The sequence below is a fragment of the Macrotis lagotis genome, chromosome 7 (assembly GCF_037893015.1).
Source record: "Macrotis lagotis isolate mMagLag1 chromosome 7, bilby.v1.9.chrom.fasta, whole genome shotgun sequence".
In the NCBI taxonomy this organism is placed as follows: Eukaryota; Metazoa; Chordata; class Mammalia; order Peramelemorphia; family Peramelidae; genus Macrotis; species Macrotis lagotis.
In genome coordinates, this window is record NC_133664.1 from 48370749 (window position 1) to 48388343 (window position 17595).

General features: G+C 39.4%; 1 protein-coding gene across 6 annotated transcripts in view; it reads right to left on the reverse strand.

The window, feature by feature from the left end:
• Nucleotides 1-7243: 7243 nt before the first annotated feature.
• The window catches only part of ANKIB1 (ankyrin repeat and IBR domain containing 1), a 131666-nt gene continuing 121314 nt past the window's right edge, over nt 7244-17595 (reverse strand). For 5 of the 6 annotated variants that reach the window (XM_074192826.1, XM_074192828.1, XM_074192827.1 and 2 more), the window contains 3 exons: nt 14046-14157; nt 10831-10967; nt 7244-10521 (listed from right to left, as the gene is read on the reverse strand). In XM_074192826.1, coding sequence (XP_074048927.1) covers nt 9778-10521; nt 10831-10967; nt 14046-14157 — 993 coding nt within the window. In that variant the 3' untranslated portion in view covers nt 7244-9777. The remainder of the gene's footprint in view (nt 10522-10830; nt 10968-14045; nt 14158-17595) is intronic. The other variant, XM_074192829.1, reaches the window with a different exon arrangement.

Here is a 17595-nt window from a genome sequence, read left to right on the forward strand (position 1 = left end):
GGTCACTCTGGGAAGATTACTTTGGCAGCTGAATAGCAGATGGATCAGTGGGGAAGATGCTTTGGGGCAGGGAGACCAAGCTGCTTCAGCTGCTCTCTCCAACTACTGTCTCTTTTCCTCATTGCCACCCCACTGCCAACCGAAATTGTGAAAGATGAGCTTCTCAGTAACACTTAGGCTTGCTAGAGAGGAGCAGCCAGGCAGCCAGAGATCTTCCCCCTCTCTGATAAGATGGGAGGAAACAACTCACAAGGACTGACCCCATCCCACTTCTTGGAGAGTCATGATTTGGCTCATCCATAGGCTTCTCTGTCTCCCCCTTCCTCCTCCTCTCTGTCTCTCCTTCCTTCCCCTTCCCCCTCTCTTTCTCTCTCCTCCCTTTTACTCTCTCTCTCTCTCTCTCTCCCTTTCTCTCAAACAGTGGAACTGAGGTCCAAAGAGGTTAAGAAAGCTAACATTCTTTCAGTTATCAAGCATTTAGGGGCCGGATGACTTCATTAGCTCAGCTATTTTAGTATGTGATGAAATAAATAAATAGATAAATAAACAGATTACTTCTATCACAGGGTGGGGGGGGGAGGGAAAGCTTTAAAAAATGAATGTTGAAAATTACATCAACATATAATTGGAAAGATAGAATGTGATACTTAGGGAAAGTTGCTTCTTCTGAGGAGGACTGCAGCCCTAACTCTGGCCTATCTTGCTGGTACTCTGTTTCTTCAGAAGGGGGACAGAACGAGAAAGAGTGGATAGAACAGCCAAATCTATCTGTGGATACTGAGAAAATAATTTAAAACTCGTGTCCACCTAATGGCAAGTCATGTGCATGAAAGATTATCCAAAGCTATATCATGCTCATTTTATAACCACAAGGACCACACTGATAACACATATGGCTTGTTAGTTACTGTAATCCTTAGATCTTCAGTACACAATAATTACCTTTTAATGAAGAGGGTGCAGCATAATTAGTCTGGAAGGGATAGGGGGCATTCAACCTCCAGTGACTTTGAAAGTTTCTAGAAGCATCAACTGTATCAAACCCCTGCTGCTTCCTCCCCTCCCTCCTCTTCTCTTTTTCCTTTTCCTCTTTCACCTCAATTTTCCTCAAAAGACTAAGTAGAATTTCTTCTCAGAGGTAAATGGATAGAATGATATGATGGAAAGAGATCCAGACCACCTTGGTTCAAAAACCCAAGTCACCCTGTGTGAGTCCCTTGGTCTCTGAGGGTCTACTGGGTTGTCAGAGTGGACAAGATGGCTTTTTTAAAGCCTCCCGAGCCAGGAATGTTTCAGCTCTGTTCCTTAAATGCCTCTACTTAAAGTAATCTTGTCTGTGATGGATTTTCAGTGTTATCTGCAGCCTACATTTTGTCACACATTGCATTCACTCATGTTCATTGGTGTTTGTCAATACAGAATTACAGATAATAAAACTTATTTTAAAAATAAATTTTAGGGGGTGGCTGGGTGGTGCAGTGGATAAAGCACCAGCCCTGGAGTCAGGAGTACCTGGGTTCAAATCCAGTCTCAGACACTTAATAATGACCTAGCTGTGTGGCCTTGGGCAAGCCACTTAACCCCGTTTGCCTTGCAAAAACCTAAAATAAATAAATAGATAAATAAACAGATAAATAAATTTCAAATGTTCCTTGCTCAGTAATGTCCCAGAGACCTTTAAAATGCTTTCCCCATCATGATTAGAAGTAAGAGGTTAATATTGCAAGTAGCTGCTTGAGCCTACCTTTTCAGTGTGGAGCAAGTTGTTTTTTTTAAATCTCAATAGAATTTGATTTCCCCCCCAATCATACGTAGAGATAGTTTTCTCTTCGTAAAATTTTCTCCCTCCTACCATTCTTTCCCTACATCCTCCCCAAGACAACAAGTAATTTGATAAAGGTTATACATGCACAATCATGTGAAACATATTTTCATATTAGTCACGTGAAAAAATAATCAGAAAAGGGGAAAGCCATGAGAAAGAAAAAAACAAAAATAAATTACAAGAGTGAGTGAAAATAGTAAGATTTGATCCACATTTAGACTCCAAAGTTCTTTCCCTGGAGGTGAATAGTTTCTTATCACAAGTCATTTTTTAGTCTTTGATCACTGTATTGCTGAGAAGAGCTAAGTCTACCCTAGCTGATCATCACATTATACTGATATTACCACTGTGTCCAGAACGTTGCTGCTGCTGTGTACAATGTTCTTCTGGTTCTGCTCACTTCACTCAGCCTCCATTCCAGGCTTTCTGTTCTCCATTCTGTCTGTTCATCATTGTTTTTTTGGCAAGGCAATGGGGTTAAGTGGTTTGCCCAAGTGTTCTTCATTTCTTCTAGAACAATACCATTCCATTCACATTCCACAAATTGGTCAGCTCTTCTTCAATGGATGGGCATCCCCTCAATTTCTAATTCTTGTGGTGCAAATTTTAAAATAAATCTGTACCCATGAATCTGTTCTCTGTAACATTTGAAAGGAGCCACTGGTATTTTTCAACACCAACAAGCCCTTGGTGATGCTTGCTAGACTCTATATGTATATATGTATTTTTAGTATTTTATAATACAGCTATTTTTGGCAAAGGGTCTTTAATAATGATCTATTTTGTTGGGCCTGTTCAAAGGCCTCTCCTGGAATAACACAAGCAGAAGTTTTTCAGTGCCTAATGTTAGAGGGCTTTGTTAGAAGCATTCCACCCCAGATGCTGAGACTTCAGTCTAATGGAAAGCTGCCAGATTGGAGTGAAACCACTACCATGTCATGATCACGGTCATTGAAGCTCCCACCACACAAGCAGATCCCCGCATCCTCAGGATGATAAAATTCTCCCAGAAATCCATGGGCAGGAGGAGCATCATCGAGAAGTGTGGGGAAGTGGATCCCTTTGGTGTAAGATGTGGAAGGGTCCAAGTTAAAAATACTTCCACCTAGTACAGTGTCCTCCCTTCCTGGATGTATTTTGCTTCCTTTCTAAGTCTTGTGCCATTCAATAATTGAATCAGGTTGGAGAGTTCCACTGTGGTCTTGTTCGATAGATTCTGAATCTGGCTTCTGTCCCACAGAGTTAACTTCCCCCATGGGGAAAAGATGTGAAATGATATTGAAATTGGATGATTTGGGGAAAAGTTAAGTTTTGGATGTTGGGAATAACACTGACCTTAAGATTTTCATTTTCTGAACAACTGAATAATTACAGTTTATTACTAATTCTGATAGTCATATATATAACTGGGGTCTGGTTGTTTTTTGTCCTTCATTCTAAAAGAGAGGACCATGACATTAGGGAGGTGATGCCAATGCCTTATAAATAAATTGGATTTAAGTAAGGGATGGCTGTGCAAAGTTATCAGCCTTACTCTCTCTTCTGGAGCCATCTGGGTCCAGTGGCCAGATAAGAATCAGGATGACTGGGGATGACCCTGGATGGTGGAGTGGCTAAAATATATTCTAAAGAGCATCGTTTCTGTTATACCTTATAGATGAGAAAGGCCTTATCATATGGTCTCTTGGGGACTCTTGTAAACAAACCTCTCCTGAAAGAATCCTAGAAGCCTGGAGATGGAAAGGGCCTGCAAGGTAGCTCCCTGCTGCTATGAGGCTGACAAAGTGGTCACTCTCCAACTTCTGCTGAGGAGGGGGGAACTGATCACCTCTCAAGGAAGCCCCTTGTACTTTTGAAGAGTGCTAAATTGTTAGAGAGTTTTACCTTCTATTGAACCCAAGTCCCTGGCACTAATACTGAACCCTGGGCCTAAAAGAATAAATCTTCCATTGTTAGGGACTGTTGTGTGTGGGAGCACTGTAAACTATCATCACCTGGTGTCCTTGAGCATCAGAGCCTTATTTTAACTAAGTGCCACAGGAGTGGGAGTGGATTAGAGACTGGGAGGAATATTTAAGCACTTGTGTTTTGGAAAATAAACAGAGACCTTGGAGACCTTGGTGTACAAAGGGAGAACTTGTCTTCCTTGCCTCCTGCCCCTTCAATGCTCACCTGGGGAAGGATAAGGGAGTCCAGAAAGGGACTCAACATACGATGTCTGATCAGGGACCCAACATTCCATCACAGCCTTGCACATATATGAAGATGGCTCTCCCATCTCAGAGAACACATCTCCACTCCTCTAATCACTCCTCCTAGACCATGGTCTCCTGATTTCTCAACACCTGATCTTATCCAGCTTCTAGCTTATCCACGTTCTTCCTGAAAGGCAAGATATCCTGAATGAAAACAGCATCCATAGGAAATAGGACCAAAGCAGAGGTATGTGGCGAATGAAACATTTGCCTCTTTGGTACAGGATGGCGTTATCTTGTTTGGTTTGCATTGACTGGGGGGAGGACACCTCCAGTTCTGTTGTTTGGCTTCTTCTTTATCTTATACTTGTGATGGCTTCTAATTCAAGGATAGAACTTTAAATGTTTCCCTATGGGGTCTTAATTGGTATCCCCTCCCCTATTACACACACACAAACACACACACACAGTAAGCTCTTTTAATAAGTAGTTTGTTGACTGATACAACAAACAAAGATCAATATTGATATAGGCAAAATGAGACTGGTAAAGGAGAGATTTAAAATGCAATAGAAAAATTGCTTTTATTTGGGGAGGAAGCAAGGAAGGTTGCATGGAGGAGACACCTGACTAGGCTCAAAAAAAAGATTTCAGCAGGTGGAGGTGGAGAGGAAGACTGTAGACTAGAAAAGAAGGAAGGAAACAGTATTATCTCATTTGATCCTCACAACCCTGCAAGGCAGGGGCTATTATAAACCTCATTTTACAATTGAGAAAACTGAGGCAAATAGGTGAAATGACTCAGTGCATAATGGGGCCATTGAGCTACCTGCACATTGGAGCTAGGAGTCTGGAGCTCTCTTTAAATACTTGAGCTCCTCTAGGTTTCACACCAGTTGCCTTGGTTTTGGTTTCTGTAAAATACTGTCCCAAGCAGCTACTGTAGGGTTTTTTGTTTGTTTTTGTTTTTGCAAGGCAAATGGGGTTAAGTGGCTTGCCCAAGGCCACACAGCTAGGTAAGTATTAAGTGTCTGAGACTGGATTTGAACCCAGGTACTCCTGACTCCAGGGCTGGTGCTTTATCCACTGTGCCACCTAGCCGCCCCTCTCCACTCATTTTTAATATCTCCAAACGCCTTTCCTGGTCTCCGACAACAAGGAGCTCCTTTCCTACATGAGCTTCTCGACAGATTTATCCTTTCCCCTCCCATCATCTTCAAAAGACCTTAATCACCCCCCCCCCCCCCCTGGATCCTCAACTTCTATGGCCTGGTTCCTTCCCTGTTTCCTTCAAGCACACCCAAGTCCTCAGACTCCTTGGGGGGGGATCTATTTCCTTTCCAATCATAGCCCAATCTTGCTGGTGTCTCGTCATCACTCAACTGAAGCTGTTTTCATTCATCTTTAAGTGTGGATTGTTTCATTTGTATTCCCACATCCCAGAAGTACCAGGAATAGAGTGTTGCTTAGAAAATGTTCACTGATTGATGTGGAAAGCAAGGCCAGGTGGGCAACTCTTATGTAGCAAATATTATTAAAACATCCCCATTTGAAAAACTCTGAATTATAACCTAGCAAACAAGCCATTTTCAAAAAGAGGCACCAAACAGCTAGAACCCACTCAGACTCTAGGAATAGTTTAAAGTTACAGTTTCACATTTTCCAGATTTGGAAACAGAAAACACAAAAGGATTGTCCGGTGAAAAAAGGCAGTCTTATAGTGAGATATTTATGTTTGTCTGTATGTATATGTGTGCATACATACACATATAAACATAATACACAATATAAATTTTAAGACTTGAAACCACAATGATAATTTAAATCTTTTTTTTTAATGATTTTAAAGCTACTTAATGAGAATTACTTGAATTTAATGTGACTAGCAGTGTCCTGCCATGCAACACTTACTATTTTTCATATGTGTGTGTTTTGCTCTTTGGCTCCCCAACTCGATTGGCTCTAATCTCAACCCTGGGATTTAGGGCAGGGGATCTCTTGGAACTCTTCCAACTCCACAGAGAGCACCTGCCGGGGGGAACACAACCGACTGCTGGGAAGGTGATGGTCCAGACCAGGGAGCCAAGCTGGCTCCTCAGCCTATTTGTTTCGTAGGGAAAGGAGGGACAAGGGAGATGTGAATGACCAAGAACTGTACAAGGTGCCACAGAAAACAGACGAGGAAATCCTTCCTATGTCTTGGCAGAATGCACACCTGTCAAGTTTGGTAAAATGTTTATTAGGGTTCATTAATAAGAAATATAAATCATTTGCTAAGAATACAGAAAGATCTACTCTTAGTGAGTTGTCAACTACTTGTCATAATGGTTCCGTGGAGACAACATTTATCTTTTCCATGGGGTTTCTGCATTTCGGCCTGAAAAAAGAAACTTGGTACTAATATTTAATATTTAGATTTTAATCCTTGAAATCAAATTTAATTTTTTTACAGAATGACCATCTTCATTAAGTCTCAGATTTTCACTTGTAACAGATACTTTAAAAATATTTTTAGGACTAAACAAACCAAAATGGGTTAGGTGAATGGCTACAATAAATAACAAACATATAAATATATGGATACCAGCAGGTAAGCTTCAGTTTCTTATACTGAAAGGCATAGTTAATACAGTTCAAAAGAACGAGCATTTATGTCTCATAAAAACAGATTTTAAAAGCACCTATGATTTAATACAATTCTGTAAATAAATACAAAAAAATGACAAAAAAATCCACACAGTTAAAAAAAAATCATTCCGAGGCCCCTTTCTCCTAATCAACTGGATGAATAAGTAGCTACTGTTCACCCAGCAGAAATGCTCACCTGCCCCAGGAGAATGGCTTTGTAAATGCCAAGTAACATACAGATTAAAAAAAAACGTTCATTCTATATGCTAGAGACCCGTGTGTGTATAGAGTTTGAAAACTCAATCAAAAATTGTCAATGATTTCTCCTGAGATACTGATAGAATGTGGGCAACCCAGTTACATCAGGGTCATATCACATTCACAAACTGAACCCCAGTATCATGGAATTGGGTTCTTGTTGGAATAATTAAAAAAAAAAAGACTCCAGGGGTTACATAATAGAAAATTTAAAAAAAACAAAAAACAAATTATTTTATAAATAGAAATCAAATTAATCCCATCATGCTGGAAGACATTTCAAAAGCATATCAGCCTCAAGAATTGGTCCAAAATGTAATGAGACAAATGGAAGTAGTTTAATTAATAAATGTTTAATCAAAGAATTTTACATATTATTAACAGCATTCATTTGGCCAAACATCTACATGTTTGTAGAATCCTACTGTATATAAAGTGGGAATGTATCAAGTATAGACTATGAAAGTGCAAATAACAATTCAAGGTTAGAGTAATTTTTACATTATAAAATTAACTTGTTTACAAAATAGGCTTTGCCAAACTTTTTTCTGAATCATTAAGTCAATGACCGGTGTTTTTAAAATGTGTACCAAGAAAATACAAATCGAATGATAGTTTTTCATGCTCAGGATAGATAGAACAGCACAGAAATAAAGGCTATATACCGACTGCCTAAAACAAGTTAGATATGACTCAGGACCTGCCATGGTCTCTAACTTCACAGAGAGAGCCCTCTTGACCCGTGTCTTACTGCAACTGCAGCTTCGCACGACATCACAATGTGATACAAAGAATCTTTGTGACCTTCAAGTGAGAAATTACAACTCACAGAAATTATTGGTATCTAATGTCAGTTTAAAATAAATCTGTAAAATTCTTCAATGGATTATTTCGGGTTACCACCACAGATAAAACTGATTTTGTCCCCCAAAATAACCTTAATAGGAACATCAATATTTTCACATATTATGTGGTAGACAAAATGAATCTTTTCTCAAAACCTAAGTGTAAAGAATGAATGTTGCTGTTTTGATAAGAGAACTAGTGATAATGTAGATTTATTATTATCTCTGTGTCAAAGTAATAGTCCCCATATAGTTGATGCTAGGAAATTCCTTTAAATCTGAGGAATGTTTTAATAGCTAATATGGTATCCTGCCCATAGGATATTGGGGAAAAAAGATTTCAAGAGTGGGTTGGAGTGAAACAATAATCAAAAAACTTAACTGTTACATACAGGTATTCATCAGTATTTATGTAGTCTTTTACCCAGTCTGGTATTGGCCTGTATATATTCCGCAGTGAAAATCTGATGTCTCCAGGTCTCTGGTAATGATCTAGCAAAATGTAAAATGGAGTGAGTGCTGTTTGTCTGTTTTGCAGACTGTTATGCTAGTTTTGATTATATGTAAGTAAAACAGTCATTCCAACAATTTACTCCAGTTGTCATTACATACTGTACCATTGATTCTTATTTACCACTAAGACCAATATTTTCTTCACAGTAAGACACTGATAACTAGGAAGTCTGATTAAAAAACAAAACAAAACACTAAACAGTAATCACACAGCAAATGAATATTGTGCAATTAAACAAATACATCTCAGTGTTTGCTCTTTAGGCAAACAAACTGAATGAACATTTAGTTGTTATATTTACTGTAAAGGCAAGGCCATGGGTGGTTTTATGGAGGTCATCGCAATTCATAGCATAGTTACTCGAGAACACACACTGAAATTTGAATTACTTATTTAACTGGCAACTATCCACTTAGGTTAGGCAAAGGCACAGTAACATGTTGCGCAGGATGTCTTATTGACTTTTTTTCCTTAAATAATTGTGGGATTTACTATAATTCATGAAAACTCCATTTCCCTCTAGTTTATAAAATATTTACCATTAAAAGTAATTGCACCCATTAGTAAGTAGAATGCATTGTAAAATTGTGAAAACAAATAACTATGATTGCACTTCCAATAAAGTGTCTCTTAAAATACAGCACCGCTGTTGCTAATCAACTGTATTTTAATATTAAAATAAACTGGTTTTAACAGCAGCATTAGGGTTAGTTAACTTAAGCTACAGGCTACACATTTAAATGCAGTCTCCATGGCAATAAAAGCCCATTGAATTTCAAAAATATCACGGCTACCACTGCACACCTTTTACTCCAAAGGATCATGAGATTGCTTTGGTGCCCTAAAGGCCACTGAACACTTATCTCTCTGGTTAGACAGCCCGGCTAGTCACAGTTTGGCACATTTGGACTGTAAATAGATATGGAAAAATCTTCGATTTATGTAAAAAAAAAAACCAAACAAACTTATGACATTGTTTTGGATGCAGCGTTAAAGAGGAGCTGCTGATATTCTCAATTCACGCTGCTGGTTTAAAATCAAAAGAAAATGAAAATGAAAAAAATGTTACACTGAAGCACGAAAATTAGCAAGTGAAGGTTAGACATTATTAGGTTTATCAACTTCTAAAATACAGAAAAACTAGTTCTTAGGAAAAACCACCAAAAGATTCAGAGAGTTAGCCTTTAATTTATAGTTTCAAATTTAATTTTGCCAACCTATGGCTAAACAGAGCCTGCATTTTCTTGGGGATGTGGAACACAACTTACTTGTTCCTTTTTTCCTGTCAGAGAAAAAGGAAAAATGTTACCCAATGAAATGCAAAGGAAATTCCTTGAAAGGTTCAAATTGAAAAAGGAGCGACCATCGGATGGAACAAACGCCAATGTATCAATCCTGTCAGTGGTCCACAACTGAGCTGGAATTGTGTGGACAGTCTCCATACTAAGCACTACGTGTAGCATACCCATCGGTAACTGCTGTCTCTCTGGGTTCCCAAGGTAAAGCATGGATTTACACCAAATGCACTTGTTCAGTCCATTCTTCGGAGGTTTCATCAGTCTGACCTGAGCCGTCGTCGCCAGGATCCGTGCTGCAGGCTGTGCTGCCAGCCCCGATGCCAGCTGCAGATCCTGACTCTCGACTTTCTTCGGCATCACGTTCTTCTGACTGGGGTCCTTGGGCATGGCTTTCACCAGCATCCTTGGGGAGGCTGGGCTCTGCTGGCTGCCCCTGCCTGGAGACTTTTGGGCCTAGGGGGCCTCCGGGCTCACCTTCTGCGCATGGCAGCTGGGAATCCTCACTGGTTTCTGGCACTGCAGAAGGAATCAGGGCAATAGTCTGGGGGTTCATGTCATGAAACCAAGCCATAATATTGCCGAGGAGGTTTTCGTTCAGGTTGGAATCCTGGTTGGCAGAGTCTGGGTCACTAGATGTCGGATAGAATTCACTTCTGGCATCATTCAGAGGGGGAGGACTAAGGCCATCAGCAGAACAGGGATTGCTGTCTGTGCTCAGTCTCAGGACGCTCTCCCCAAGTTCTAACAGCTCCGAACTGCTCAAAGCAGCCCTGGGGTTATCCACAGTCATAGGGATGGCATCCAGCCTTGTGGGGAGAGAAGTTCCTATTGCTCCTAATGATGCCTCATTTTGTAGAAAATCTCTAGTTTCCTCATCAATAGACAGCCCAGACTCTTGCAAAGACAACTGGATAGCAAGCAGTATATTTGGATCATCTTCATCCAGGGAGCTCAGGGCCTTTAAAATGAAAAATTTATTTATATGTGAATGTGCACGCGCACCCCACCCCATACACAGTAACATTATAACAAAAGGTAAATGACTTACTTTCATAAAGCAAATTAACTACTTTTAGAAATGTACTTAAAACTTTATGTTTTAAACTAATCATAATTTTACTATTGCTAACCCTGGCAAATCCCAAGAAAACTTACAATTATTAAAAAAACTTAAAAAATATGTGATCTTTTCTCCCAGATTCTTTGAGAAGAAAACCTAAGACTAGAGACAAAGTGAAGCCAAGGTGAGGCTGGAGGAGGTAAGTACCTGAAGTGAGTCCTGGTTCTCAGAGCGGCTCACAGAGGTATAGTCGTGAGCAGAGGAGCTGTGCAGAACACTCAGAGAGGCTGAGCTCACCATCGAGGCCCCATGTCTTCTGCTGCTGCTTCCACCTTCTTGTGTATCTGGTCAAAGCAATTTGTATCAAAGATAATTGGGCCTTGAATAGAATTAATTGAAACGAGCATAGATTTTAGTATGTCAAAGGACTGAGGAAAAGAATCTCATCACCCCCCCCCCCTTTTTATTTTACCAGATTTTTACCCTCATTTTTCCAGTTCCTCAGGTTTGGGATCTCAATGTCAGTCTTAATGCCTCACCTGATCTAGTCAATCAAATCTCAAATCTTGTTTATCTCCCTCTACAACAGTCTCCCCTGGACTTCTGCAAGGTCTCCTCCTTGGACTCCATGCCTGGAGTCTCCTCTACTCCCAGACCCCTCTACACAAGCTCAGAGTAGATTTTCTTTAGAATCAAGTTTGGTCATATCTACAAATGCCTCCCTCTCACCTCCACTGTCAAAATATAAACTCTGTTTTGCACCAGAAGCTCTTCACAGCTTGGTCCCCTGCTGCCTTTCCAACCTTCTTTCTTTCCTCTCCACAACTTCTGGACCAGCCACTCTTGCTGCTTTCCACCTAACCCTCCATCCCTTTTGAGGTTTTTGCTTTGGAATGCTCTCCCTAGTCTTCTCTGCTTCTTGGAATCTTGGGCTTCCTTCCCCATCCCAGCAGAGATGAAGCCTGTGTATCATGTACCATTTCTATTATATTCTTTGTATGTTTTTCTATTTAAAAATTCAATTTGATTTTTTTCTCCCCCCACCAAGAAAAAAAAAGCCTGTTATGCAAATTCCCATATTAGCCATGTCAAAAAAAAAAAAAAAAGCCTCAACCTGTACTGAGTCCACCAGCTGTCTGGAAGGGGAGACTTCTGAAATGTGATTGGTTCTACTGTATTGATAGTTTTAAATTCTTTCAGAGATGTCTGTTTATAGTAATATTATTATCTAGATTGTTCTTCTGGTTTTGCTTATTATTTCACTTTACATTAATTCACACAAATCTCCAGGTTTTTCAAAAACCACGTCTTTCATTTCTTAACAATACAGAACCATTTACAATACAGATACACAAATGTGTGCCCCATGACTTGTTCAACATTTCCCATTTGATGAAATGCCCCCCAATCAGTCACTATGAAAAAGAGCTGCTATAAATATTTTGTATTTTGGGATATTTTCCCTCTTTGTTTGATCAAAAGGTATGCACAATTTATGCACTTTTGGGATACAGTTCCAAACTGCTTTTGAGGAAGGCTGGACCAGTTTACAACTCTACCAACTGTACTGAAATATTTGTTTTCTCAGAGCTGTTCCATTTTTTCTTAACTACATCATTCTTTTTTTTTTGATTTTTCAAGGCAATGGGTTTAAGTGACTTGTCCAAGGACACACAGCTACGTAATTATTAAGTGTCTGAAGCCGGATTTGAACCCAGGTACTCCTGACTTCAAGGCCAATGCTCTATTCACTGCACCACCTAGCCACCCCAACTTCATCATCCTTAAAGTTGTAAGGTAGTTTACCTCTAAGGGTTCTTTTAATGTGCACTTTGCATAGCTTGAATTATTTTTCTCTGAAAAATACCTATTCATATCCTTTGACCAATTAATTGTTAATTGAGGGAATCTATTATTCTTTTTTAAAATTTATTTAAGGCAAATGGGATTAAGTGACTTGCCCAAGGCCACACGGCTAGGTAATTATTAAAGTGTCTGAGACCAGATTTGAATTCAGGTCCTCCTGATTCCAGGGCTGGTGCTCTATCCACTGCACCTCCTAGCTGCCCCCTGAATGCTATTCTTATAAATTTGATTCAGTTTCCCATTTATCTTAGAAATGAGACCTTTATCAGAGGAACTTAGTGCAAAGATTCCGCCCCCCCCAAATCCTGCTTCTCATTTTTAATTTTTGGCTGTACTGGTTTTGTTTGTAAAAAAACTTCTTTGTTTAAAAGAAGTTTTTATAAAAGCTTCCAAATTTTATGTGATCCAAATCATCCATTTAACCTCCCGTGAACCTCCCTATCTGGTTTGGTCATAAATTCTTTCCCCTATCCATGGATGTGACAGGTAATTTCTTCCATGCTCCTCTGTTTATAATGTTACTTCTTTTGGGCTAAATAACATACCCATTTGGAGCTATCTTGATATATATCTTGTGACATGTTCATCTATACTGAGTTCTGCCACATCAGGTTCCAGTTTGCCCTACAGGTTTTGCTGAAAAGTGAAATGATGATTAGCACTTATATATCCCTACTCTGAACCAGGTACTGTGTTAAGCATCTTACAAGTATTAGCTCATTTGATCCCCACAAGAACAATGCTATTTTTATTCCGACTTTACAGGCAACTGAGGCAAAGGGAGGATAAATAGTCCAAAGTCACAAAGGTATCAAGTATCTGAGGTCAGATCTTGACTCTAGGCCCAGTATTCTATCTACTCCTGGCTGAGTTCAACAAACACTAGGCTACCATATATAGGCTTCCAGCTAGAATGCAAGCTTCATGAGGGCAGGAAATGTTTCATTTTTGCCTTTGTCTCCCCAGTGGCTAGCACAGTTCTAAGCATCACTGATCTGGCCTAACATTCTTGTTTCTTCTGATGGAGGATTTGAGTTCCACAAAATGTAAGGACTCAATTGGAGATGATGAGTTTGGAAAAAAAAATAAAAACTAGACAACACAAAATCTATGGTTTGGGATAGTCCCACAACACATTGTATTTTATTCCTGCTTGGAATAATTTCCCTTGCTTGAATGGCTTCTTCCAAATCCTATTCTCCTCTGCTCAAATCCCATTCTTTCCTTAAGGCTCCTCTCTGGTCCTTCCTGTTGAATAAAATCCCAACTGTCTTCTTTTTCTCTAGCATCTCTACCCTTTATTTCCATTTTATATTGCCAAAACCTATAAGCCACAATTTTGTTCATGAATTTCCCTTCTTGCTACCAAATTTGTAATGGTTCCTCAATGAGGAATAGTGCCATTTAGATGCTGAAATGTTTCTTTCCAAAGTCCTCACCATAAAAAAAAAAAAAAAACAAAACTGGTGGCTTTCACCTATGGTACAGCTTTTCCATGCAGCTGACGGGCTCATCACAGTGATGAGAGAATTGGAGGAATCTGGAGATGAACATACCTAAAGTGCTCTCACTTGGCTCCTCGGGATCTGGAGTATTACTGAGCAGACTGTGCATATCTCCTCTTCGCCGCTGTCGATGCCTCCTCCGATACTGAAATTCAGCATATTCCTGCATAAACCAAAGGTTATAAAATACAGGGGAGCATGCAATATTTTTTTTTGGTACAATAAAGGAGGGAAAAAGAACACTTTTTTCCCCCCAGGAAAAAATGGGCAATTTTATATTTGTAATATAAAATTACATATGTTTGCCATGCAAGAAAATGGAACTTAAAATAAAATGTGCCACATAGCCTAAGACTTATCAAATAAAGAAAATGAAACAGCCAGCAAAAAGGCCTGTGGAAACTTTAATACTTGCAAGCGCCAGTTCTGATAGCAAGTAGTACCAAATTCTCTGCTGATGCACAAGGCACTGTTGTCTAATGTGGAAAAAGCAGCCTCATTCTAACAACTGGTTCTAGTGGCTGACGCTAAGTTGAGCATTCAGAGTGAGTGAGTGTGTGATATACTTGAAAGTGGGAATGTGACAAAAGCCAATACAGTCAGAGGACTTAAGGATGGAAGGAACTTGAGAGATTATTTAGTTTTCAAATTATAAAATACAGAGATGAGACTGAGGCCTACATAAGTTAAAATGACTTGCTCAAGGTCACGCTGAGAGTTTAGTACACAGAATCCTCTGTATTACGTAATGACTACACTTTGTGATGATGAATTCATTAAAATCTCCAGGGCTGTTCCCATAATTCTAATAAAATGTTTTAAATGAAGAAAAAGGTCCATGAGGTTTATTTTAAAATAGACTATCCTGTGGTACATTAATATAAGCAGAGATGAGCCCATGGAACCATCTGAACAATGGAAGGCTCCACATCGACCCTTTCTGGCCCTGACCAGTATGTGAGGATACAATCCACTCTGGAAGAAGGAAAGCTCCCCACCACCCATCTGCTGGCTACTTGCCTGCTCCTCCAGGAGTCTAATAGAAGCCTACCAGGCCAATGGAACAACAATCTGGGAATCTGCTTATTCCACAAGCATAAAAATAAGAGGCATATAGGTTCATTTACAAAATCCATCAGAGTAAAAAACAGAAATAACCAGATTCGTGGTAAAACACAGCTCTCCAAGGACTTTCAACAAACACATGGAGGGGACGTTTAACATAAACGAAACAAATTCCATTTTACCTCCAAGTTCAAGTATTTCTATGGCTGGTTTGGGAAAATTGAGGCATCCCAATTTGGGCAAATGCAGTTAAGTCTATTCCATCTAAAGTAAAAGCCACAAGTCTGATACTGGGTAAGCTGTGCCCTTCAGATTCAAGGATGAATCCCATAAGGATTTCCGGAGGACCTAATGCAGAAGGGGGTTCTCAGGAGAGAGCCTGCAAAGTTTTGCTTCTGCTCGTAATTCTACTCCTCTGCCCTATTTCTGTAAAATCAAGCTGCAATCTATTTGTATGCCCTCTGACCCATTGCATTTACAACAGGGGTTCCTGACTGAGACCAGCTGCTTAGGTGCCAACAACCACACATGGACAAGGTGGGAAAAAATATGACATGAATAGCTGCATTCAGTTTAGGGAGAACTGTGTTTTTAAAAAATATAAAGTGATCCATTAAGCGAGAGCTCAATAAACTAGCGTTAATCATGTGCTGGGCAAGCTTCAGAAACCCTCTGGGTACCAATGCATGCTGGGAGACCACCCCAGGGCAGTCACACACAAATCGGTAGGCCTCGGAGTCAAATGATCTGACCATTCCCAATTATCCCTAAGATCTTCAAGTAAGCACATGATGGTTAAGCAGGATGCTACAGAAAATACAAATTCCAAATATGAGGCTGTTAAAGAAGCACAAGGAATTAAGGGTTTTAGAATGGGGATGGGATGGGTAGTGAGGGAAGCAGGGGAGAAGAGATGGAGAGCAGTGAAACAGTGCTGAGAGGATGCTGCTAGGGTTCATGATAAATTCAATTCAGTAGTAAATGATTTCAAATATAAAATATAAATCCAGTTTTACTGGTTTCCAAAGTGGTTAAATTAGATTCCTTCAACAGATGTTCATAAAATATTCTAGAAAAAAATTTTACATGCAAAAATCTTTGAGAATTTGCATATATATATATACACATATACATATATATGTGTATAATATATATAGACAAGAAAGTTAGGACTGGAAAAGAAGGGAATGCTCTCAAAAACGAAGTTTTGTCAATACAATCTGAGATGGTGCCAATGAGGAAGAAAAAGAAAGAAAGCACTTGTGAGAATGTGACATCTTTATAAAGAGCTTCTAATAAACTCAGACAATTGAGGTCAAGTACAAAAAAGATGAAAGTGGAGGTCCAAAATTGAGGAAGACACAAAAATAGTGTCATGTGTCAAGAATGATCTAAGGCTTATAAGAACTCAGGAGACTGCTCTGATCTATACTGAGAGGATGACTTTGGGCAAGTTACTTAAACAGCTGACCTATCCCTGTCTGGGCTAGGAGAGGGAGATTCTTTTACCAAGCATTCCTTATTCTAATTATGTCAAAGAACCAGACCAAAAATAAAAGGTCACAAAATTCAAGAAAGGCTAAAATAATCTGCTTAGGGGTTAGGCATCTTTTAAAAAAATTAACCAACACGAACATTTCCATACACAAAGAAAAAAAAGAAAACCAAAAATAAACAGCTTGTTTTTTTTCCAGGTATATCTTAAATTTAAAAAGGTAGTTCCAAACAATGCCTTCTTCCATGTCACCTTCCATAAATGCTGAGAAAATGTTTCATTGACATCTTTATCTTTTGCTTTTATTTATTTTTGTTTTTGCTATCACTCTTCCCCTCCCCATACCTTCTTACTCCCCCCAATAAACCCTCCCTCATAACAAGCATCGTTAATGAAACCAAATTGATACAAGGGGCATGTCTGAAAATACATGATCAATTTTGTGGGTACCACTAGGATAGATGACATAATATTAAGAGAGAACAAAAAAATGCAATTACTCAACCAATACTTCATTCCCATCAATAAGCATGTCTGCCATAACTATGTATGTATCCTAAGGCTCTGTCTTGGATTCCATTATCTCTATACCATCTCATTCAATGAAGTCATTAGCTCCTATGCATTCAACTAATATCTCTATGTAGATAATATCTGAGATCTCTATAGTCAGTCTTTGTCTTTCTGGATCCCACATCACCAACAGCCTTCTGGACATTTCAAATACAACAGCCTGTAATCTTTCTCCCCCAAGTGCTCAAATTCAAACTTGTCTTAACCTTCACATTTTCACCTTTTGATAATTTCCCTAGGTCCCCCAGGTTTGCAATTTGGGAGTCAATTATAAGTCTTCATTCTCACCCATGCTCCCAATGCTAAATCCAAACAGTTTCCCAAACCTGTTGATTCTACTTCTGAATCACCTCTGGCACCTGTCCATTTCTCTCTACTCATGGGACCATTAGCCTCCTTTTGAGGTCCTCAATACCTTTTTGCCTAGACTACTGCAATAGTTTTCTAACCAATCAGTCTCCTTACTTC